Here is a 25023-nt window from a genome sequence, read left to right as displayed (position 1 = left end):
TGGTAGCAGGTGCCTCATCAAGGTCTTGGAGTTGGGGTACTGGGTGGCGGGGTGGATGGAGCACAGTGTTCCTTTGTTGCTGGGGAGGGAAAAGTGTGTATTAATGTGCATCATGTACACACTTGGGAGTTTGCAGTGATGAGTTACTCAAAGGGGTGATTTGAGTTTGGGCGTCTGTATACATACCTAACTTCATAGGGGAAAGGCTGGAGGGCAAAGGGCACTTAGGGAAAAGCAAATGACTTTTTAGAAAGATGAACAGCCCTTAGGAGATGCGATGGGAGAGATGATAGTTTATGACAATGTCTGTCAGGGTGTGGGGTCATTTTCAAACATGTACAAAAGCAGAGAGAAAAATATCATGAACTTCCATATTCCTAGAATCCAGATACAATAATTATCGAGGTTTTGTCATTCTCTTTTTTCTTTATTTTCTTTGTTGAAATATTTTAGAGCAAATCCCAGACATCATAGCATCTCACTGCTACGTAGTTCAGAATACATTCCTTAAACCTAGGAGTATTTTCCTCTGCAATGATAAAACAGTTTTCACACTTAGCACATTGACAGTCATTCCTTGATACATCTGCAGCCCAGTTCAAAATCAAATACCCCTGTTACTTCTTTTTAGTTGGTTTGTGTTGATCAAGATCCAAACAGTGTCTGCCTGTGGCATTTCGTTGTTGTATTTCTTTTTTCTTTCTTTTTTTTCCTGATAACTATTACCCTTCTTTAAAATGTTTTTTATTGAAGTATAGGTGGTTTACAAAATCATCATTATACTTATGTCTCTTCTAAACGTTAGCGCTTGTCTTCTCTCTCCGACTCCTTTCATTCCTGGCATTGAACTTGTTGTGGACACTGGGCCAGCTGTCCCATGGAGTGCTCCTCACTCTGGTTTGTCTGTCTGCTCCCTCGGGTACCTTTCACTCCTTCCTCTACCTCTCGTATTCCCGTCAGTGGCCGTCAGGGCCAGACGCTGGCTAGACTCGGGCTGAGCATCTTGGCAGGAAGGCTTGGTGCTTCTGTGAGCTGCTTTCCCCATCACATCAGGAAGTAGCTTTAACTCCAAGGTTTTTCTCAACAGACATCGTCGGAACCGCCCGCCCGGATGAGAAAGCCATCATGACTTACGTGTCCAGCTTCTACCATGCCTTCTCCGGAGCCCAGAAGGTACCTCGGGCCCCGTGCTCCTTCCTTGCCCAGCACACCTCATGCCAGACCCGAACCATGCCCTCCTCCCTCTCCCTGCCTCTCCACGGCGACAGGGTCTGGATGGTCTGTCTCTTCGGTAGTGTTAGGCCCCTCAGCGTGGCGTGTCCTTCTGCCTTGGTCCCCCCCCCCCCCCGCCCCGCCGCCCCTCTGCTCTTTCTCACATCTTCCTCTACTGTCTCTGAGAAAATTGGGCAAGAGCTCACCTTCTGGGACCCAGATGGCTGGCGTAAGCAGGAAGGGCTGCATGGGTAAAATCAGCCAGACTTGGTTCTGGAGGCCTGGAAGGTGCCATGGGCAGCAGCCCCTCCGAGTCCACCCTCTTGAAGCTGCAGCATTAACAGACCAGCAGGGCTTCCCTTAGGGAGGCAGATCTGATCGGAGGAGGTACCTGCTGTCTTCACTGACCTATTCAGTCCACAGCCCCTTTGGGCCTTGGTGCCTTCTGTATCTTGCCTGGGACCCCCATGCGGGGTTACTCTGCACACTCCCTTGGAGGAAGGAAGGGAAAGGGTGGGTAGCTGTGAACCCTTCAAGTGTCCTGGCCCAATTTTGCCCCAGGAAGCCTCAGGTTAAAGCCCAGTTGTGCAGGTTCCGCACTACACAAGGGCATCATTCCCACTGCAGACATTGAAGATTTGAATATTTTCATTACCAGGCTTGGCTCAGCAGCAGACGCCCCGCCCCCAGGCCCCCCTCATAGGCAGGACCCCAGAAGCACAACATCCAGGTTGCCATAACCATAGACCACAGGCTTGGCCTTCTCGGCTTTGGGCCTCGAACCTGTCACCTTCTCAGGCAAACTTGCCACCCTGCGCATGGAGTCTGAGTGACCTGTCTTGAAATGCATGATCGGGGCACTGCCCCCACCTCCCCCACCCTCTGTCAGCCTCCCTGGCTTCTCTCTCTGTCTCTCCCCACTCCCCCTGCTCCCCTGTCTCTGCCTGTGCTATCTCCTACCCTACCCCTTTTCTCCTCCCATCATCTCATGGTTTCTCTCTCTGCCCACTCCCTCATTTTCTGTCTGTCCGTCTGTCTTGTGTGCTCTCTGTCCACCACAGCTGTTTGGGTTTATTCTGTGCTGCTGTCTGCTTTCTTCTCTCAACTTCTTCTCCTTCTCTGTGCAGATGTGTAGGCACGCTAAGGCCGGATGGGAAGGCCATGTGACCTAATGTTTCATGTCACTGCCACGCCTTCTTGGGTGCGCAGAAGGTGAGCTCTCCCTCGGCCTCTCCCACTCTCCCAGCTGCCCTTTTGCCCGTCTGCCATCCTCCCTGGATACTCCAGTGGCAGCCCCTGGGAACTGCAGCCCCTGGAATGAAAGCAGGGATTAGAAAAGCCTCCCCACAACGCCAGTGTCCTGCAGGAGGGCAGGATGCTCACTGGGCTTTGGCTGGGACACTCAAAGATGTCAGAGAATGCCAGCCTCTGGATGGCCACTTGCATCTCTGGCCCTCTACGCTAGCTGTAATGGGTACCACAGATGGGAAAGAAGCTTGTGGCCTCAGCTCTTTTCCTGGACCCTGAGTTGAGAGGCCTTATCCCAAGCAGCACAGCTCTTGGCTATGCTTCCTGCCTATTCTCTTAATTATCCAGTTTCCCTTCACTTCCTCTCCTTCCATTTGCTTAGGCAAGACCATCCTCTGAAATTACCCAGCAACCAGAGTGGGGAGAAGTCTTCTGCCTTCTCTCTAGTGTCCAGGCCAGAGGCTCAGAGCCCTGCCTGATCCTTCCCAACCAGGCCTGCCATGGACAGTGGTGCAGGTTGCACGCTACACAAGGATGCCATGTGTGCTTTATAGACCATGAAGATTTGAATATTTATTACTAAAATAATCCTGCAAATGGCAGTAAAGATGTCTTCTAATAGAATGAATATGATAGTTTTCCAGTAGAAGTGCCTTGGGGAAGAGATGCCTTTAAAAAAAAAAATCAAAAACATAAGGCATTGTGTGGGCTAGCAGCAGCCCCATTCCCTGCCTAGATGGGCACCCGAGACCTTCCTCACTTTCCTTCTAGGTCCCCTGGGTGTTGACTGACAGGAGAGCAGCCCTGCCTGGAGGCTCCCCTCCTGGGTGTCCCCCCTACCCAGGAGGTCCAGTTCCCTTCAGCCTCTTCTCTGGCCTACCTCTTGCTGCTTCTTCCTCTTTGTCTCACCTCTGCTGCTGCTCTTTCTTGATAACTTCTTCTGGCCCCTCTTATGCCCCACCTTTTAGGCAGAGTGTAAGCACCATCTATCTACTTGCCTCTGTGGGCCTCTAGCCCTGAGAACCACAAAGAGTCTTGCCCACACCCAGGGCTAGGCTGAGCTCTCTCTTTCCAACTCTCCTTCCTCCTCCTCTCCTTCTTCTGCTGGTTCTGTCCTGGGCTTCATGCCTGTTGACACTGGCCTCCCCTGTCTCTGAAGCCTTCCCCATGTCCTGGCTGATAATGGCTCGAAAGGGAGCTTGTGCGCACGTTTGCGTGTGTGCATGCGTGCGTGAGTGTAGCAGCCTGCTTTTCTCCCTCCCAGACATCATACCACTTCCCCTCATGCCTTCTTCCCTCTCACTCATCCCTGTTGCAATCATTTCATGCTCTTTTTGTCTACATCTGAGAATGAGGTCACCAGCTGGGGTTGGGGTGGGGCGCTGGGGATGAGGGTGGTGGTCCTCTTAAGTCCTGGGTCAGGAGCCTCACCCAGAGTTGCCCCTCCCTACCCGTTTCTAATGATTCAGGCAACTGCTTAGAGCTAAGCAGGCTGGTAGGAGGGGAATCTTCCTCCTCTTCTGAGAAAAAAGGAAGAGTCTTTCAGACTCATACGCTCTTCTTGTCTTGACTGTCTCCATGCCTGGAGCCAACGGGAGAAGGCCTTCTGAAACCCATGCCCAGGGCCCTGCATCCTCTCCACTGTCTTTCTCTCATCAAGCCTTGGGCAGTGGAACTAGAAAGGCAACTGAGTCTAGCGCATGCATGCACACATGCACGCGCAGCGCCTGTAGTGATGCAAGCATGCGTTACGGGTCTTCCTAGTCAGATGAGGACCAACTTCTGTTGGCCACGTTGGTTTTGGTTCTAATTCTTCCTCAGCTTTCCTCTCCCTCCCCTTCCCCTGGAGGTATTTAGAATGGGTTTTGAGCAACCAATTTTATGTTTATGTAGTTTGTTGCTTTGATGTTCTTGGTCTATTGGGACCTATTTCTGAGAAACGCCCTTTAGGGCATGAACTGGATCTGCTGTAGGGTTTCCGGTGCTTTTAGGAGTAGATGGTGCCATTTGCATCCTTCCATTTGTCCTCAGTAGTTTGTGAATCTTCTGAGGGAAAGAAACCCTTTTCCTGCCCTCAAGGGGTTCATGATCATCTGGGAAATCCCTTTGTAAGAGAAACCCATGATGTGAAGGTGCGTCTTATCAGTGCTCTGCTCAGCTGTGGACCTGAGCAGGGGAGGGGGGCTGCAGGGCTGCAGGGCTGCAGGGCTGCGGGACATGGAGGCTTTCTTGAGCAGGAGACACTTGAGCTTGGGGGTCTTAAGGGTTGAATAGGGGGAGCAATCTGGAAATGAAAGGCTCTGGGAGGGTTGAGGAAGAGGTCACAGCTTGTGTGAAGCCTTGTGGTGTGACAGCACAGCCTCAAGGGGATAGCAAGTTAGTGCTGGTCCAGGTCTTGTCCCGCTCCTGGAGCAGGGGGTTGGGGGAGGCCAGAGGTGGCAGCCGGTGAGAGGGCTGAGTGCCATGGGGTCAGCGCCCCTCTGTCTGGGGGCCTCACCAGCAGGGACACCAGGGCTGGGAGCTGACTTGGGCCATGAAGAAAGGCTAAGCAGTGGGAAACTGTGGGAGGAAGGAAATAGGCAATTCTTGCTAGATTTGGGAAATTTTTGACTAAAAATGTCACGGATGAGATCCTCGTGGCACTGATGTGAATCTGTGGGTGGTGGGTGGTGGAGCCACCATGCGTCACTTGGCCACATTTGGATGTTTGATTCACCATCATCGAGGATGTTTCCTCTGCAGACTGTACCTGTGTCAGCTAATTTGATACTGATTATTAGAGTAGCAGTTTGACCTGCGCTAACAGGGTTTCATGTGGGGATAGCTAAGTGCTCAGGGAATAATAATCCATACCTTTGAAAAAAATAACTCTAATACAAAACCAAACATGTTGTTCTGTATTAAGTTGTAGAATTGTATCCCTTAAAGTGGGTCATAAAAAATTAAAAAATGCAAACCATGGAAGGTGAACACAAATTTCTAGTAGTCTTCTTTTGGCACTTGGAAGTCATCCTTTTGCCTGTTTCTGTAAAATATTTTCTCAGCCCATTGATGTGATCTTTGTAAAAAGTCCCTGGGAGGCCCACTCAGGAACTCCCCCAGACTTCATCCAGAAGGAGCCCCCTTTGACCCTGGAGCAGTCGACAAGCTCTGAGGGTTGGGTGAGGCTCTTGAGGCCTGAAAGACGTGTCTTTCAGAATCCCATGAACACAGGCCTCACTCAGTCCAAGTTCACAAATTGACACGTAAATCAAAGTTTATGACCACTGAGCCCAGGATTTCAAGATGACTCAGGAGCATAGCAAGGCCAAGGTAGGCTTGGGCCATTAAACGCCACAGCAGCAGCTGCTTCTTGCCTGTGATGAGGGGCTACCAGTGATTTTTATGTTTGGTCAGCACGCTGGGCTGGGGTCTTTGTAGCCACTTGCGTTCTTTTTTAAAAATTTAACTTAATTATTTTCTTTTATTTTGGGGGGGTAATTCCATTAATTAATTAAAATAGAGGTACTGGGGATTGAACCCAGGACCACGTGCATGCTAAGCCCGCGCTCTACCACTGAGCTATATTCTACTCTACCCCCAGCCCCTTCCGCATTCTGACACACATGTCAGCACATAGGGGAGCAGTGACCTCCCCCTAGGTCCCCTCCCCAGCCTTCAAGGGAAGTGGCCCCAGTGATTTTAGGCAGATTCATGGGCATGTCAGCCCAGTTCCCATGACCCTGTTCATTCCAGGGCCCCACATCTTCTGGGATGGGCTCCAGGAAGGAATTTCCCTCCTCATTGCCTCTTGGGATTCCCCTTGGTTACTAGTTGGTTCCTAAGGAGAAGGACAATCAGTCAGGAGTTCCATGTGAGAGGTGGCCATGGCATCTGAAGGGCAGAGTTAGGTCTGGGGGTTCAAGGGGTGAGGGTCTAAGGATGTGACTTCTTGCCTCAGTTTCTCCAGATTTGGGGCCCAATGTCCTCATTTCACAGGACCCTCGACTGTTCTCTCAGCTCTCCTGCTGGAGGCCCGCCTGCTCTGACACCTGACCCTGGAGGGTGTAGTGTCTTCACTTTGAGCTTGGAAGGACCTTTAGGATGATCTCATCCTGCCCCCTCACACACACATCTCCCAGCACAGTCACCCACACTGCACACCATCTGGTGGGCGTGTGTCCTATCTGAAGAGTCCTACAAGGCAAAAACGTGTGCATCTTTCCTGTCATTCCTTCCCAAGTCAAAGCACCCTCATTCTCAGGAACTTCTTCCTGATGCCTAGCCTCAGTTTCTCTTGCTGCAGTTGAAACCCATTTTGTTTTGTTCATCAACCAGTTGCAAGGTCCCGTCTTTCTACCCCTTAAAGCTTTCCCATTTGCAAGGTCACTCTTCTCCAGGGCGCCAGGATGCATATCTGTCTGCTTATCTGTATTATCTGCTCCCACCTCTTGGCCATCTTCCTTTCTATCCCTGGACCCCCAAAAAGTCTTCGAGTTCCCCTGTTCCCTTCCCCTTGGAGTTGGGTTAGGACGTACACAAGAACACAGCTGAATTTAAAAATCACCTGAGCAAAGTGGGTTTCGGAGAGCCTGGCCCCTGCTGGTATCAGGGTCACAAAGCTCTCTAAGCCAAGAAGTGTCCCCTGGGGCTTCTGGGCATTTGCATCTGATTGCTGTTCAGGCCTCTTTTGTTCTTCTTGCCACAGCAGCCCACCTCTAGAGTCTGCTGGCCCAGTACTTGGTGTGGGATGTGTGTTTAGCTTTCCCAGAGGGGCCTGTGCTGGCCCTCTGGATGTCTTGTCCATGTTGGGTTGATCCTTAATTCCTGTGTCTTCTCTAAAGTTCTTTGGGCTTTGGACCAGGAACCTTGGGAGATTCTGCAGGGATCCTGAGAGGCCCCACTCCTCAGCACCTTATTCTAGGACTCTCAGATTTAAATTCCCGCATCTCCAAGATCCTGGCAAATCCGGTCTAAGAGCCTAAGTCTTGGGACTCCCAGGGTCTCCACTTGGACTTCCAGGATGGGCATGGATTTTCTCACCCCTCCACCTGAGCTGAGCATTTCAATTATATCAGTCATTGGATCAATTTCTTCCCAACATACATGTTGGACCTCAAACTTAGGCTCTTTTCCAGGGGCCCCCAGTTCAGCCACCAAGATCTCTGTCGGGGCTTACTTGATCCATGGGACTCAGCCTGGGTTGGTGAAGATGATGGTGAGGAGGAGCGAGGAGGATATGAATTCAAAGCCTAGGGAGCTGCCTTCCAGCCACGTGGAGCTGCAGGGGTGGGAGAGGACCTGGTACTGGGTGCTCCTGCTGCCGTGTGACTGACCGTGACCCTCTCTGTCTTGTTACTAGGCCGAGACAGCAGCCAATCGCATCTGCAAGGTGCTGGCCGTCAACCAGGAGAACGAGCAGCTCATGGAAGACTACGAGAAGCTGGCCAGCGATGTGGGTACCCCCTGGGTTCTCCTGGCCTGGCCTCACCAAGGCCCTGCCATCCTACCCTGAGAGATGGGGAGCCCCTAGAACCCAGGACCTTCAGATCTGTCCCTAGGCACAGTTCCAGGCTGAGTGTCATCCCTGATCCCAGCAGTTGACCTAGGGTGGATTTTGCTCTCCCAGAAAGCAGAGGGGTGGGTCAGGGGCCAATTTGGGCTTTGGAGAGCTGAGTTCCAGGCTTCTGTCATCAGCAGTAAGCCTGGAAAACCCCTTCACCTCTCCAAGTCTTGGTTTTTTCACTTGGCAAGTGAAAGTATTTCCAGGGGACCTCAGAGGCCTTTCAAGCCTGGTATGCCATTGTTCTGGGAGTTTCGCTTGAGCTAGAAAAGGAGTGTGTGGTTCTGAGAGGGTACGAACCTGGGATAAATCAGTGCTGGCTCAGGAGAGCTCAGCAGCTGGGCCTGCCCAGGGGCCAGGAGGGGCCAGGACTGGGTTTGCTGCTCTGCCATTGGCTGCATTTGGGCTAGAGCTCCGCTTGCTTCTTCCTTGAAAGAATGCAGCCCCTGAACAGCTCAGCCTGGCCTCATGGTTGGTCTGCTGTCCAGTGTAGTAAGAACCCAAGTTCTGGTGTCTAAGTGCCTTGGTGTACTCCCTGTGCCACCGTTCCAGCTTGGTCACCTTGGCTAGTCACACAGCCTCACAGCGCCTTGGTGACCTCCATCACCTGGGTAGGGTCACAGCACTTATCCCGTGGGATTCCTGTTGTCAACATTCAGATGAGTTAATTTGGGCAACGTGCCTGGCACCTTGCAGAGGGGTCACATCTTTCCTCTCACCACTTCCCTCCTCCTCCATCATCTCATCAAGGAAAACACTCCAGGATGTTCCCTGCTTGTGCCCTAGAAGCCAGCCTCTTCCCTTTTGAATCAGGACCCACTTGCTAGAATCCTACAGGTCAGGGGCGAGGGCCTCAGGGAACAACTGTTAACCCCTCTTACCACAGAGGTGGTAAGATGAGGAAACTGGGACCCAACGCATAGGAGACCTAGACCTAGAACTCGGGTCTCCTGCTCTTGCTCCAGCCGCCTTCCCCCTCTCCCCCAGGTCTTCCCCTGGCAGGGAGGTTGAATGATGCCGGCTGTGAGTTAATGTACCACAGTGGTCAGTCTTCACTCAAGAAGCCTTAGATTTTCAGAGGGAACGCCTGGAACCTGGCCTCGTGGCCTGGAAACGGCTTAGGGTGGTAGTTGGGAAAGAGTATGCTGTTAGGAGAGATGCCCCCCCCAGCATCCCCATGTGGGCAGGGCTGCCAGGAGGAGAGGGCAGCCGGCCCTCGCCCCCTCTCAGCATCCTCCCCAACTCCTCTCAGCTGCTGGAGTGGATCCGCCGCACCATCCCATGGCTGGAGAACCGGGCGCCTGAGAACACCATGCATGCCATGCAGCAGAAGCTGGAGGACTTCCGAGACTACCGGCGCCTGCACAAGCCACCCAAGGTGCAGGAGAAGTGCCAGCTGGAGATCAACTTCAACACACTGCAGACCAAGCTGCGCCTCAGCAACCGGCCCGCCTTCATGCCCTCCGAGGGCCGGATGGTCTCGGTGAGCATCTGGGCTACCCCCACCCCTGAGCTGCTCACAGTCACCATCAAATGTGCAGGGTGGTGGGGCCATGTGCTCTTCCACTTGCACATGCTGCTCCAGAGACCAGTTCTCTCTTCCTGGTTACCACTCAGGCTCCTGCAATCACTCAGCCATGTGGGGCTGTCTCGCCTCCCCAGGGAGAGAGCCCCTTTTCTCCTGACCATTGGGGTCAGACTAGCTCTTCCAGATCTCTGAACATCCACCTGGACCTGCCCCCACAACAACTCCACCCAGCCCCTCAAGAACTCATTTTTGCAAACAAAATTGCCTCTTGATAACATTAAACCAAGCAGGGCATAATTCAGTAGCAATAAAGAAAATTTTCACTTTCATGGAATCATTTCAGCACTTAAAATTTTTTTTATTACCTTAAACAAGTAATAGATTTTTTTGGTAGGTTATTTCAAAGGCATAAAAATAACCCAAATATAGAAAATGGAAATTATTCAAAATCTTACGATCCAGTATCAAGATTTGGGGGGGGGGGGAGATAGTCTCTGTAAATATAATTTTTAAGGAATCCTAAATCATGTTTTATTTAATAAGCTGCTTTAAAAAAAAACCTAACATATATAATTTTTAAAGGTTTTTATTTATTTAATTTTTTTATACTTTTTTTATTGAGTTATAGTCATTTTACAATGTTGTGTCAAATCTAACATATATCATGATCAACCTTCTATGTCATAAAATTTTCTTCATGTCACTTTTTATTATTTCTCCCTCTTTATCCTCTCCTCAGGACTTGGGGAGAAATTTTATGAGCCAGAGAAACATGCAAAAGAAAATTTAAAAATTCACCAGGGTAGAGGTTTTGCCCTGTGAAATGGAGAGTGATGAGAAGTCCTGGGCACATTAAGGCAGGAACAGAAGGGAACAGGCGAACATGCGAACAGTTCTGGATAAATGCAGGATCCTGGGGAAATCTAGGGGAGAGGAGAAAGGTCCTGAGTTGTGCATGCAGTTCGGAAAATTGCAGTCCTTTTACAGGTTCCAGGCTGAATCAGCCGCTTTTAGGTGGCCAGGCCACTGCTAGCTGGAGGGTGCTCTGTGAGTTTGAGAAAGTGGTCCCTCCTCTGGGTGGGTGCAGGGTGACCCCAGGTTCACAGTGGAGACCTGGGCTGAGTCGGCCCGTCACTGCCCTGGGGGTGCCCTGTGCTCACTCTAGTGGCTCCCTGTCTGAAGGCCTGTGGGTTTGTGCTCAGCACCTGTCACTAGCTCTGGGCGACTCTTAGCCGGCTCACCCAGGCCAGGGTCCCTACATGCCCCAGGCTCCTGCCCAGAGCCCAGAGGCCGGAGCCTGTGAGCAGATCCAGAAATGTGAGGAGGCTAGGAGGCTCCCACCTCTGCCTGCCTCTTTCAGTCTTTTGCTCTGTCTCCCTGGCTGGCCCTACGACCTCTGTGGTTGTCAGAATCCTGTCAGCAGTCAGTCCTGGAGCGTGGAGGCCCTTGAGCTCTCTCCCCACTGGGCTGCACTCCCAAAGCCCCATAGTTGGGTGGCCCCACTCCCTGCCCAGGCGGCCTGGTGCCCGGGAGCCTGGGAAGTACCAGGTGGGGCTGAGTGGCTATGGCTGAGATGGGGATGAGGCTCCTCCTAGAAGGCCTGGAGCCACTGTGGGGGTCTCAGGGACCAGGTGGGGCTGACCCCGTGCCTCCCATCCCTACAGGACATCAACAACGCCTGGGGCTGCCTGGAGCAGGCGGAGAAGGGCTACGAGGAGTGGCTGCTGAATGAGATCCGGAGGCTGGAGCGGCTGGACCACCTGGCAGAGAAGTTCCGTCAGAAGGCCTCCATCCACGAGGCCTGGACAGATGGTGAGCCCAGCCTAGCCTCCTGCCCCCAACCCAAGGGGTTCTGGCTTTCATGCTCCCCAACTGAACCACCAGCCACAACTCATTTCTCTCTTGTTTTTTGTTTGTTTCATCTCTTACTAGTTCATTAGGCAAGTTCATTAGCCTTTTGGTTGCCTCTATTTTCTCATCAATAAGGTGGGGCCGATAATAATATCAACCCTGTAGGTTTATGAGGATTAAATGAATTAATACATTTGAAGCACTGAGAAGAGTTCTGGCATAGTACGATGCTCTGTTGATTGCTGATTGCTTGTCACCATAATGATTTCTTCTTCCCTGAGTAAGTTATGTTTGGGTGCAAATGCCGACAGTGCCACCTAGAAGCAGTGTGCACTTGGACTAGTGACAGCCTGCAGGCCTTGCTTCCTCGTCTATAACATGCAGGCGATGACATGCCCTCCTGTATGAATTTCTAGAGCTGCCGTAACAAATTACCACACACAGGGTGGTTTAACATGACAGAAACGCATTCTCTCACAGTCCAGGAGACTAGAAGTCCTATATTGAAGTGTCACCGGGGTTCAGCCTTCTAGAGGCTCTGCAAGGGAGGCTGTCCCATGTGTCTTCCTCACATCTGGTGGTCCTCGTTGTTCCTTGGCCTGTAGCAGCGTCACTCCAATCTCTGTCTTCATTGTCATGCAGCTGCTTCTCTCTGTGTCTCTCTGACTGAATCTTCCTCTCACTTTTCTACTGAAGATACTAGTCATTGAATTTAGGGCCCACCCTCATCTGTATGACCTCATCTTAACTAGTTATATCTGCCAAGGCCCTATTTCCAGATAAGGTCAGATTCTGAGGTTCTGGGTTGACCTGAGTTTTGGGGGGCACAGTATTCAACTCTGCACACTTCCTCATGGTGTTGTTATAGGTGCACATATCTCAAGAGCATTTTACGTTCACTTGAGTACCTGGCACGTTTCATGCACTTGGTAAATGGTAGGCCTTGGTGCTTCCCTCCTCTACTTTCCCTCTTCCTGTTTCTGGCCTCCAGTGGTAGTAACCTGGAGCCCTGGCATTAGCATGCGTGTGTCTCCATCACTCCGAGCTGGAGGTGCTTGGGGCCATGTCTGGTGTCTGCTTGTTGGCAGCTAAAGTTAACGCCAAAGAGAGAAAATCACACCTGGAATGGTCATTTCCTCAGAACCTGGGCTGTGGCTGCCCATTTCCTAGGGCCCTGAGGCCATTTCAGCTGGAGCCCCCGGCCGGGCAGACCCCACTGGCCGGTGGAGCTCAGTGCCCTAAGATGCAGCATTTAGCTCTGTTGTGATCCTCAGACAACAGGCCGGAGACAGTTTGGGATGGCCACCCCCTGGGGCCACTTGGGAGTGGCTTCCCTGGGTAGGGGAGAAGAGCGTGCTTGACTTAGCAGAGGGAGTTTGCTGGGCTTTGTACACAGAGATAGGAGGTTGCCGCCCCACCTTCCATGGCTCATGTATGGAGCTATTTATCCCAGCGTGGATGTGCGTAGTAAAAGGGGGACGGTGGAAACTGCCCTGATTCACCCACGTGCCTCTGTTATGTCCTCTCCGGGGCCAAGGAACAGCTCACAAGAAGGTACAGAGGCAGGATTGGCCCCACCAGCTTGGCAGCTACCAGCAAGGGCATGAGAGACGCTCGTCTTGGTAGGCCTGCAGCAGACGCCAGCACAGCTGCTGGGCAGAGCCGTCTGGCCACGTGTATGCACACCTGACAGTGCTATTGCCTGCTATCTGGGAGTTCTGTTCCAGAAATGGAAGGCCATGGAGCCAGAGTAGAAACTGGTGACTCGCTGCTGAATATTTTAAAAACAGGAAACGTAATTTACATATACCTTATGGTTTTATGGTAACATCCAGATAAGGGAAGACCGAAAAGGAGTAGATAAGGAGGCTCGTCTATCCTTTTTCCCCCAAATGTGTCATATTATTATTCTGACAAAGGGAAAAGTGGAGGGAAGGAAAGATGCCCTTGGCCTTGCAACCCAGCCTTCATTTACTGAGAGGGGCTGAGCCTCCTTGACCAGCGCAAACACAGAAGGTGGGCGTGCAGACAAGGCCAGGCCAGCCCCTGCCCTGCACCGGTAGCTTCGCAGGGCAGCTGGTGAGTATCATTGAACAGCAGTCCTAGAATGTCGTTCCTCATCCCGTTTTTCTGGGAAACAAAAATCCAAGAAATATGAGCTTTGCTTTGCCCCTGAAGAGAGAGGACAGTGCACCTGATGATCGGAGAAGGTTCTGGCCACTGATGGGTTATGGGCAGAGCACACTGGACACACTGCCCACACTGAGAGTAGTTGAGGGGAAGGGGTTGGGGCCCAGCAACAATAATGGAGAAACTCTCAAGGCAGGGTCCCCCTGAGGTGCCCAGTCAACCACAGGCATAGATGGCTGCGCCCCACCTACTCCTGCATAGCCTTTGCACATCACCTCTCCTGATGGCCCTGTACACGCTCCATGGAAAGTAATGACTTTCCTTCCCCATTGGGGATGCTCTGGCCACACATCTGCTTTCTCAAGTTGCAGATAATTGACCATTGTATGGGGGACATCTCCTTGGGCTGTACCGGAAGTGGAGCTCCCAGGCCCCGAGGGGTGGGTGGTTGGGGGTCAGGAAGGTGGGGCCTCCCGGCTCCCGCTCAACCTTGTGCCCCGTCTCTGAATGCAGGCAAAGAGGCCATGCTGCGGCAGAAGGATTATGAGACAGCCACCCTCTCGGAGATCAAGGCACTGCTCAAGAAGCACGAGGCCTTCGAGAGCGACCTGGCTGCCCACCAGGACCGCGTGGAGCAGATTGCTGCCATCGCCCAGGAGCTTAAGTAGGCCTGGCCCAGTGAGGGGCTGGGGCGCTGTGGGAGGTGGGGTTTGGCCTGAGAAGTGAGCAGGGTCCCTGGGCGGGAAGGTCATCAATACAAAAGACTAAGAATGTTCCCCCCAGGTGGGGAATAGTCTGTGACCGTTTCTGTCTCAGGCTGTTGGTCCTTACCTGCAACGAGTGTGGGACCAGAAGATGACCAGGTCTTGGCTCTGAGCTCTCGCCTGGTCTCAGCAGCTCCCTGCCATTGGGCATCAGGGTCAAGACTGGCATGGCCTCCAGGCAAGGATGGGGCGGGGGCCCTTGGACAGGAGAACTGGCCTTCACTGGCCTCCTCCCAGCGTCTCCTGAAAGCCGAGGAGTAGGGGGTGGGAGGGGCCTGGAGGGTCTGATGAAGCAAGCGCACCTGGACTTCCAGCGCCACAAGTGCCCCTAGACCCAGGGAGGGAGCAGGCCACGGAGGTGACCTGGGTCACCTGACTTTTTCCATCTCTTCCTTCCCAGTGAGCTGGACTATTACGACTCACCCAGTGTCAACGCCCGGTGCCAAAAGATCTGTGACCAGTGGGACAATCTGGGGGCTCTAACCCAGAAGCGGAGGGAAGCTCTGGAGGTAAGGGCACCTGAGGGAGATGGAGGCCTGCCTTCCACAATTCTGTGTGCCTCTTCCTACTCCGTGACTCCCTTTGTTTTGGGCTAAGAGGCTCCCCTGGGTTCCCTGAACATCCGCCAGACGTGGCCTGACTGTGGAAGGCTCAAATTGGCTCTGGACTTGGCCTTTGCCCTGATGGAAATGTCTCCTTTCTTGCCCTAATCATATCTTATCCTTCTGGTTTAGTGTACTTGGCCCAACCCCAGCTGTTTGAGAACTTTCCTGTTCTGCAAACCTCTGGGGACCAGACTTAACCCCACGTTAAGAACCAGCTCCCCAGAGAGAGCCTGTTCTTTCTGCCTGAGTTAGTCTGGTGCTTCCAGACCTGAACCCCTTGAGGCTGGCCCGGAGGATCTTGAAAGCTGTTAGGGTGGAGGGTGGTGATTCTGGATGTGACTTTGCTAAATACCTCCCCCTCCACGGTATTTGGCACTTCCAGCGGACAGAGAAACTGCTGGAGACCATCGACCAGCTGTACTTGGAGTATGCCAAGCGGGCTGCGCCCTTCAACAACTGGATGGAGGGGGCCATGGAGGACCTGCAGGACACCTTCATCGTGCACACCATTGAGGAGATCCAGGTGTGCTGCGGCCCCAGCTTGCCCCGGGAGGCTGGCTCCCCCAGCTGTCCACAGCCCACACTCTGCCAGTTACTCTCCTGCAGGCCCGCCCCTCCGGGGAGAGGACTGAAGGATAGCATCCCCAGGATGTTATAGATTCAAAAGCTTTGCATTTTATTTATTTTGACTCATGTGCATATGTGCACATGGTATAAAATCTAAAAGATTAAAAGGCTATGCAATAAGTTCCCCTCCTACCCCTTGTCCCCCAGCCCCAGTGCCTCTCCCCAGAGTAAGCAATATGACCACATTCTTCACATAGGCACATTTATTTATTTGTTAACATCTGCATCCCACACCCCCTTTTTAACACAAAAAGTAGCTTTTATTATGTACTGAATCCTGAACCTTTATTTTTAACCTAACAATTATCTTGGAGCTCATTTCATGGCAATAGATCGTTCTTTTGTACAGCTGCGGAGTGTTGGATGAAAAGGTTTTGCAAAGTGCTGAAGATCTGGTTGGGGGAGGTCACCTGAGGAGCAGACTCGGGGGCTCCTTTGTCCCTGACCTGACTGTGGGGGGTGAGCTTCCCCGGGGGCTTGCTGCTGACTTGACCAGTCTGCGGCATGAAGCTGTTGCTCTGATGGCTCTGCCTCTGCCGTCGCATGGCCAGCCCTGCCGTCCTGGTTCTCAGCTGTGAGAGTCCTGGGTTGATAGCTCCGGGTCTCCCAGCTGGTGTGGGAACATTCTCTGGTGGCCCTTGCACCCACCTCTCCCTTTGTTCATCTTGCCCACGGGAGGCACCAGTCCTGCTCAGTCACTGTGCTTTTCCTGCATCCCCCTCTCTGTCCAGGGACTGACCACAGCCCATGAGCAGTTCAAGGCCACCCTCCCTGATGCCGACAAGGAGCGCCTGGCCATCCTGGGCATCCATAACGAGGTGTCCAAGATTGTCCAGACCTACCACGTCAACATGGCGGGCACCAACCCCTACACAACCATCACGCCTCAGGAGATCAATGGCAAATGGGACCATGTGAGTCCGAGGGCTGAGTGGGGCATGGGTGGAGCCACTGTAAGTTTCATGAGGGCAGAGATTTTTGTGTGTCTGTGCTGTTGCTTTTCATTAACTTTTCATTGTCACATAGTAAGCACTCAGTATCTCTCATGTTAATGAATGACTGAATTTCCAGAACAGGTCAATGGGTTCACTCCTATTCTGTTACTGACTGGCCCCTTCCTCTCATGGCTCCTACATTTCCTCATCTGAACAGGGGCAGATGGCTGGCCCATCCCCAGTGTCCCATGATTCTTCCTGCCCCAGGTGCGGCAGCTGGTGCCTCGGAGGGACCAGGCCCTGACAGAAGAGCATGCCCGCCAGCAGCACAACGAGAGGCTACGCAAGCAGTTTGGGGCCCAGGCCAATGTCATCGGGCCCTGGATCCAGACCAAGATGGAGGTGGGTCCCATCATGGGAGGCAGGGCATGCCTCTCCCTTCCCAGCATCATCCCAGCCAGTCAAGCCTGCCCTGTCTCCTCCTGGATGGAACCCATGGAGGACTGTGGGTCCTGAGCCCACGACTGGTCTGCTGCCCTATGGAGAGTGTGGAGTCTGCAGGGAAGGCCGGTGGTTTGATCCCAATGTCTTGCTTGAGAGCAAAGACACACACAGAGACACCACTAAAGGATCAGTGCCTAGGTGACTGACTCAGCTGACCCTTTGGCTTATGTGGCCAACCAGGGCCCCCTTCCTTCTGAGCCATGAGCCTGGTCAGAGGATGGTCTTCCTAGAGATATAGCTGGGCTTGGGGCAAGCATGGAATTTTTTGCTGAATTGTTGGGCCAGGTATTGGGGTAATGTAGGTCAGGGAAGGGACCCTGGTTGGGTTAGAGAATGATGTCCCTCTGAGCTCCTTGAGGGCAGAAACCATGCCGAGTTCACGTTTGTGTCTCCCCTGCACCCCACATTGTGCATAGAAGGTGTTCAGGAAATATTTGCTGGGTTGAATTGAGTGTACACAGAGTGCTTTCACATCGAAGGTTTGTTTCCATGGATGATGGACGGACAGAAACAAGGATTAGGCCAGACCCACAGAAACAGGTGGGATTAGGTGGGCAAGGCCAGCATCCCAGGAGCAGAACAGCAGGAGCATGGCCACTGAGGGGGTGAGCCAGATACTGTGAGGCTGTGAGGAACCCAGCTCAGTGGGAGAGAGTTCCCAAGATGGATGGTCATTGGGAAGGAAGTTTGGATGACAAGCAGAGGAGTGAACATTTAGGTTAGCAACTTACTTCACACCCTTTCCTGAGGCTGAGAGGTACCCAAGAGACGGGAGGTAGTCGTGTGGTGATAACAAGGCTTGTTAGACTCCTTTATGGTGCTATTTCCATACCAAGAATCAACTGAGGGGTTGGCCAGTGACCTGGGAACCCCAGTCTCCACCCCAGGGGCACAGAGTGGGGTGGTCTGACAAGGTCCTCCTTCCTGGGTGAGCAGGAGATTGGCAGGATCTCTATCGAGATGCACGGGACCCTGGAGGACCAGCTCAGCCACCTGCGGCAGTACGAGAAGAGCATCGTCAACTACAAGCCCAAGATTGACCAGCTGGAGGGCGACCACCAGCTCATCCAGGAGGCGCTCATCTTCGACAACAAGCACACCAACTACACCATGGAGGTGGGCGGCGCCAGCCTCGCTTCTCTGGGCAGGGAGCCCCAGGTCCCCTTCTGCTCCCCATTCTGGGCTGGGGTGGGGGGAGGTTACCCATCTTCCAAGGAAACTAGTCGTACTAGGAGGGTACACTCTGGCTTTGGGGTGAGGGGATACTCACTTCTCCTCACCCTGGAGCTGTGGGTCTTCAGCCCTCAGGGCCTTCTGAACTTCCCAGGGAGCTTATTGAGAGTGCAGATTTCCAGGCCCTGTCTCCAGAATTTGATGCACTAAGTCTGGGTTGGGGCTCAGGCATCTGAATTTTCAGCCAGCATCTGGTAATTCTGAGGCTGGTGTCTCCAAATGCTGGCTTGGCATCTGTTCTAAATGACTACTTGTTTTGACCATGAAGGTAGAGGGTGTGTGTGTGTGTGTGTCTGTGTGTGTCTGTGTGTGTGTCTGTGTGTGTCTGTGTGTGTCTGTGTGTGTGTGTCTGTGTGTGTGTCTGTGTGTGTTTATGGAGTTGGACCATGAAGGGGTGTGTGTGTGTGTTTATGGAGTTGGATGTTCAGAACATTACCCACTTTTTTGTCCTTTAGTCTCACCCCCGGTTTTCATACCATATTTATTTTTTAATTTAACTTGGGACTAAAATGTAGATAGCATACATTTTATTTGTACAATATTTAGCAATCACCCAAGGTGGGGTTTTATGGGGCTTTTTTTTTCTTTTTTTTCTTTTTGTTAAATGCTTAAAGAATAAAATAGCAATACAATTTGACAGTAGTACCTGCACCCAAAACACTGACAAGAATCATAGTGAAGCTAAAATAATTGCTTACCAGTATTTTGAGAGGTAACAAATAGAATATGGGTCGAGACTGCATAAAAAAATGCTGGTTGAATATCTGAGGTAAATGATATTCAATCAAGATTTTTTTTCTTCCTGACCTGACCACACTGGCCTTTCTGCTCTCTGCTGTCCCAAGCAGAGGCCACCACCCTGCTGTGCTTCCCCTTTCATCATCTGGGTCCTCTCTCCTGGTGTGTTGTCTCTGTCTTGGTTCTCCTGCCTCTGGTGACCCGGACAGAAGGTCAGGTTTGATTGCTTTGGCCATTTTGACGGTCAGGGAAAGGAGTAGGTAGGGGCAGCCCCGGCCCAGGCCTGGGACCCCTTTGCTGACAGGCCCTGCCCACCCGCAGCACATCCGCGTGGGCTGGGAGCAGCTCCTCACCACCATTGCCAGGACCATCAATGAGGTGGAGAACCAGATCCTGACCAGGGATGCCAAGGGCATCAGCCAGGAGCAGATGAACGAGTTCCGGGCCTCCTTCAACCACTTTGACCGGGTGAGCCCCACCCCCTGTTCTTGCTTAGAGCAGCCCCAGCCCCTGCCCCAGGGCCCTGGAGGGCACTGCCCAGGGCGTGATCCTGGTTCCTGGGCAAGTGAGGAGGAGAAGGAGGGGAGGGAGGGAGGAACTGCAGTCAGCCTGCCCTGACTCTGCACTGCACCAAGCCGGCCTTAGAAGCTGTCCTGGTGTCCCATGAGCTTCCCTGCTTTCCTGGAGAGGGTGCTTGTATTGTGGGTGAAGAGAGGGCCTTTGACCCCTGACCTTTGCTGACCCTTGCTCTCCTACCATTAGGAGTCAGCCCCTGGGAGCAAGGCTACCATAGCCTCAAGGGAGGGCCTGCTGCCCCCTGGCCATCCCTTGCCTCTGCCTCAGACAGAGCGGAGGCTCCCTCCTCCACCCCTGACCCCTCTCCACCCGCCAGGTAGCCTTTAGGACACTCTGCTGGGGTGTCAAAGTTGTCAGTCCTGGGCTCTCATCCCAGCCCCGGGACAGGCCAGTTTTACGTGAGCTGCCCCTCCCAGTGCCCTGGGGCTTTGGGGGGGCCACAAGGGGTGGGAGCATGGGCTTAGGTGCTGCCCACCACCCCTGCCTGCTTCACTGCCCTCCAGGCACCTGGGTGGGAGCCATCCCGGGGGTTCGGGGCCTTGAGGCTGGAGGTGGTCTGGGCACTTCTCAGGGAGCTTCTTACTCCCAGGGCTCACGGTGCTCCCCTCTGGCCTGCCTCCCGGAGCAGGGCTACGTGTGCCGGGGAGAGGGTCCTCTCTGGACCTCGTCCGTGTTGTCTAACCGTGTGCACTTTTATTTCCCCTCCTCCCTGCCCCTTCCACCCTCCACCCTCTCCATCCGCATGCCTTTGTCCCTGTGTCTCCCCACACACGCTACCTACCCTCCACTGGGGCATGGCCCACCCCTCCCCTCACGGCCTCCACCTCCCTGGCACCGCATGGCTCGCTGGCTGGCGCACGGCGGCCCCAGGATCACTCCGGCACGCTGGGTCCCGAGGAGTTCAAAGCCTGCCTCATCAGCTTGGGTTATGATATTGGCAACGACCCCCAGGTACTTGCCTACTGCATGGAGCACGCTAGGGGTGGCATCCGGGGCAAGAAATAACGCGTTTCTCCTTTTTCTTTTCTCTCTCTGTCTGGATCTCCCTGTCTTCTCTTTCCTGTGGGCCGTGGGGCTCGTCTTCTCCTGCTGTCCCCGCCTGGCCCATGTTGGGCTCCTCCTCCCACTACTCCGACCTCTGACCTCTGCCCTCGGGTGTCTTTCGTGGGAACCTGCTCGGTGCCCCACTTCTCTTCTCGCCGCTCTCCATCCTGTGGACGGATTTTTGCCTCTCCCTGCTCTGTCTTCCTCCTTCCTGTGGACGTTTTGCCTGGATGTGTATTTGCATCCTCCTATGTTCCTCTCCCCTTCCTGACCCCAAACCGTACCCCTCGACCTCCTGGCCATCTGTGCCCTGTCTTCCTGGCCCCGGGCCGGCCCTTCTTCCTCCTGCCTCTGACCCTCCTTGTGTCTCGGTGCCACTGCCCTCACAGAAGAAGACAGGCATGATGGACACGGATGATTTCCGCGCCTGCCTTATCTCCATGGGTTACAACATGGTAACGTAAACCCCACCCTCTGTCCTGGCGAGGGGCAGCCAGATGACCAGAGAGGCCAAGTCCTGGCCGTGGCAGGCTGAAGGCCCTCAGGCTAGGAGTGCCCTCCCTGGAGGAGCCTCATGATTCTGGTCTGTGGGGAAGATGGTGCCCTGAAGGCTGGGCCCAGCACAGGGCCCGTGTGTGTCCTGGAGACCGGACCTTCTTGCCTCTCTCTGCCGGTTTATCTTCTGATATTTACAGTGGAGATGGGCTTTGCACTCCCATTGTGGATGGTGGGGCTGACCCCAAGGCTGCCAGGAAGGAGTGGTGGTGGGCATGCTGGATGCGGACTGGCTCTGTTTCAACCCGCACGAGGCATGAGAATTCCCACCTCCACTCTGGTGATGGGTCCAGCCAGGCCTGTGGCCCCTTTGCTGTTGCCTCAAGCCCCTCCTCAACCTTCTTAGCTGCCAGCCCTCCTGCAGGCCTTCGGAGCAGAGCAGGGGCCTCAGCTGGGCAGCCAGGCGACATCTGAGCCATGGTGCAAAGTGCAGAGCCCGCGGGCTGCCCAGGGCAGAGGCCGGGGCACAGCTCTAGAAGCAGGCATCCTGGGAGTAAATCCCAGCTCTGCCATCACCAAGTTGGGGGCCTGGATGAGGGGAGGGGGGCCCTGCTGGACTCTTGTAAGGGTTAAATGAGGGGCTCGGGAAAGTGCTGAGCCCGTGTCTGACACGTAGAAAGTACGGTGTGGTGGAGCCAGACCACCTGACCGCAAATCTCAGCTCTACACCTGCTGGCTGTGGGACCTGGGGCAAGTTGCTGGGCCTGTCTGGGCCGCAGGTTTCTCATCTAGAAACCTGATGGAAGTAATAAAATAAATACCTACCGTATATGATTGTGGTGAGGGTTAAACAAATTAAAATGTTCGCAGCACTTAGAACGTGCCTCGTGTAGAGTACACGCTCTAGGGCTGTTGTCATTGTTGCTGTCATTAGTTATTATCAGCATTAGCATTTTTGCTCCAGGCATCTGTAGGGGGTAGGAAGCCTGAACTGGGTTTTCACTATTAGATGTTATATTCCTATCACACCCAAGTTGGATCAGGGGCCTGCTGTGCCCTCTCTAACAGCCTTAGGCTACTCTCAGCCCCCATGGGCTTCAGGTCCAGAGAGAGGGGGCTGTGGCTGAGAGGCTGACTGGCTGGGGTTGGCTTTTCCCTCCAGGGAGAGGCAGAATTTGCCCGCATCATGAGCATCGTGGACCCCAACCGCCTCGGGGTAGTGACATTCCAGGCCTTCATCGACTTTATGTCCCGTGAGACGGCCGACACAGATACAGCAGACCAAGTCATGGCTTCCTTCAAGATCCTGGCTGGGGACAAGGTGGGTCTGCTATGGTGTGGGCGCTGTGCTGGGGTGGACTGATCTGGAGGGGAGGGCACGAGCACCTCCACTGCCCCTTCTTCTCCCTGGGCCTCAGTGCTGTCCACCTCTACCTATTTCTGTAACACCTTGGGGTCAGCTAAGGCACGAAGACACAGCATTAGCTTAAGGGGGTCCCCTGCCGGGGGCACTGCATGTTGTACTTGTGATGAAATACTGGTGATGAAATGATGAGTGGTGGTGGGCAGTAGTTAGTGGGGTATGTGTTTGGGTGATGAAAAGTCCATCTGGGAACTCGGATTTCACCTTTCCATCATTCTGGGCACAAGGCATGGCATGTAGGTGAGGAACAGGAAGGAAGCATCTCTCAGTGTTCTACACTGAGCAGCATGCAGCTTCAATTTCCCAAATCTCCCAAGTTACCTGCAATGCCCTGCCTGACAGTGGAAAAGTGGGAGCATCCAGGGGAAATTGGGGACAGAGGGATCTAGAGGCCAGATTCCCTTTCAGTAAAATTCATAGGATAATCCTCATGCCATCCTCTCTAAAGCCAATAGGGAGTACAGTTTCTGAAATGTCTCAATCTGTAAGGAAATACTCAAGCAACCAAGAGGCTCCTAAAGGTCTCATTTAAGTTCGAGTACACTCTGTTAGTAGAGTCATAGCACCTTGAAGCTGTGGAAGGACCATCAGAAACCACTCTGTTGAAGTGACTCATTTCATAGAGGAGGTCTCTGGGGCGCAGAAGGGGACCTGGTCTCCCGACATTTAGAGTGACCTGAGGGCAACCCCTTTCCTCCTTCAGACTGGTTTCTAGGGGACTCTGGCAGAAGTAGGGCATGAAGCTGGGGGCCACCTTGTGGGTCAGAGCCCTTGGACAATTCTGGAGCCTCAAACTCCCAAAAGAAGCAGCTTCCAAGTGGACTTTCATGGGCAAGCCCAAGGCATGGAGAAAGCAGAAATCCCGAATGGGAACCAGGCAAGGTGGGGGAGGGTCTGCATTTTGCAAACATGGTTAAGATAGCTGTATGTGCCAATGATGCACAGATCTGGATGCTCATGTAATTTGCTGGAATCGTGTGACCGCCAAAGAACCCAGCTGAGTGGGTGTGAGGTCCTACTCTGTTCCACCAGATATTGGTGGAAGTGGTGACATTGCTCCAGCCATGGTTGTTGCAGGCTTGAGTAATACATAAGACTATAGATGCAATTAGCACTTTGAATTAACTTGGGAACAGGCTAAAGTAGTTATTGAAGTGTAAAACATAAGAGGATATATAAATGTAAATATTCATATTTTTATATATAAACGTGTATATACGCATAGATATGTATTTTTATATCCAGAAGTACAGGAGAGGGCCAGAATGAGATTGGGACAGGGTAACTAACATCATGAGTGAGGTTTACGGCCTCCCGGCTTTGCAGCCGGTCCGCTTTCCGGCCACCAGGCTTTCCGGCCGCTCTGACCGCCCTTTCCCCGCAGAACTACATCACGGTGGACGAGCTGCGTCGTGAGCTGCCGCCGGATCAGGCTGAGTACTGCATCGCACGAATGGCCCCCTACACCGGCCCTGACGCCGTGCCCGGTGCTCTGGACTACATGTCCTTCTCCACAGCGCTGTACGGCGAGAGTGACCTCTAACCTGCCCCGCCCAGCCCGCGCCCTCGCCCCGGCCGCTGTACAAGCCCCGCCCTGCGCCTCCGCTGTCCCCTCTCCCGCCCGGGTTCGGTTTCCGTGCTTCACCTCCCAAGTGGGGGCAAGCTGGGACCCACGTGGCATCGAGCCTCCCTGCCCGCGAAGTGACAGTTTACAAAATTATTTTCTGCAAAAAAGAAAAAAAAAAGTTACGTTAAAAAAAGTAAAAAACCAAAAAACCACATATTTTATTATAGAAAAAGTATTTTTTTCTCCACCAGACTTAAATGGAAAAGAGGAAAAATTAACTATTTGCACCGAAATATTTTGTTTTGTTGTGACATAGGAAAATAACCAAGCACAATGTTATATTCCATTCTTTTTATCGATTTTTTTTTTCTATCTGTACCATCTGCTGTATTCATTTCTCCAATCTCATGTCCACCTTGATGTGGGAGTGGGGGGTGGGGGTAGGGGATAATCTTGTCAAAAGGCACATTGGTGCATGTGTGTTTGCTAGCTCACTTGTCCATGAAAATATTTTATGATATTAAAGAAAATCTTTTGAAATGGCTGTTTTTTATGGAAGAGAACTTATGTGGCTTATCTTCTCATTTTTAAGGCCAGAGGTGTAATTAGCCTCTTTTTCAGCACACACTTTTTAAAAAATATTGCTTATTAAAAATGGTCAGGACCAAATTGGTGAGTGTGGACAACTTTGATACTGCTTGGCGCACACCATATTAAAGCAACAATACTCCCATGTCAGCTCTTTGCTTGCTATTTTCCAGAAGTGTGTGTCTGGGGTCAGGGATGGTGTTTGGCACTGGTACCCACCCCTAAGATGCCTTTCACCTTGGCACATTCAACCTTCTTAGACTTCAGTTTCATTTTTAAAAGGAAACGGTGGTTTCCTCACAAGGTTCATATGAGTTGAAAATAAGGCCATGGGTGTGTAAGGGACTCCTTGGTGATAATCTCCACCTTTGTTTCCCACAGCATCAAACAGCTTTGTGACATCTATATGTCCC

At 52.8% G+C, this 25023-nt stretch overlaps 1 protein-coding gene across 3 annotated transcripts in view; it reads left to right on the top strand.

Annotated features, from left to right (window-relative positions):
* Positions 1-24755, top strand: part of ACTN1 (actinin alpha 1) — a 90891-nt gene extending 66136 nt beyond the window's left edge. The window contains exons 8-22 of one of the 3 annotated variants that reach the window (XM_032482250.1): positions 1088-1173; positions 7802-7894; positions 9255-9485; positions 11195-11342; positions 14025-14175; positions 14676-14784; positions 15263-15403; positions 16239-16421; positions 16710-16844; positions 17883-18062; positions 19239-19385; positions 20364-20444; positions 20927-20992; positions 22195-22353; positions 23840-24755. In XM_032482250.1, the coding sequence (XP_032338141.1) occupies positions 1088-1173; positions 7802-7894; positions 9255-9485; positions 11195-11342; positions 14025-14175; positions 14676-14784; positions 15263-15403; positions 16239-16421; positions 16710-16844; positions 17883-18062; positions 19239-19385; positions 20364-20444; positions 20927-20992; positions 22195-22353; positions 23840-23998 (2069 nt within the window). In that variant the 3' untranslated portion in view covers positions 23999-24755. The remainder of the gene's footprint in view (positions 1-1087; positions 1174-7801; positions 7895-9254; positions 9486-11194; positions 11343-14024; positions 14176-14675; positions 14785-15262; positions 15404-16238; positions 16422-16709; positions 16845-17882; positions 18063-19238; positions 19386-20363; positions 20445-20926; positions 20993-22194; positions 22354-23839) is intronic. The other 2 variants (XM_032482251.1, XM_032482252.1) reach the window with 2 other exon arrangements.
* Positions 24756-25023: the final 268 nt, after the last annotated feature.

Source organism: Camelus ferus, chromosome 6, assembly GCF_009834535.1.
Source record: "Camelus ferus isolate YT-003-E chromosome 6, BCGSAC_Cfer_1.0, whole genome shotgun sequence".
Classification (NCBI taxonomy): Eukaryota; Metazoa; Chordata; class Mammalia; order Artiodactyla; family Camelidae; genus Camelus; species Camelus ferus.
Note: the sequence above shows the minus strand (reverse complement) of the source record. Positions and strands in the feature narration are given on the sequence as shown.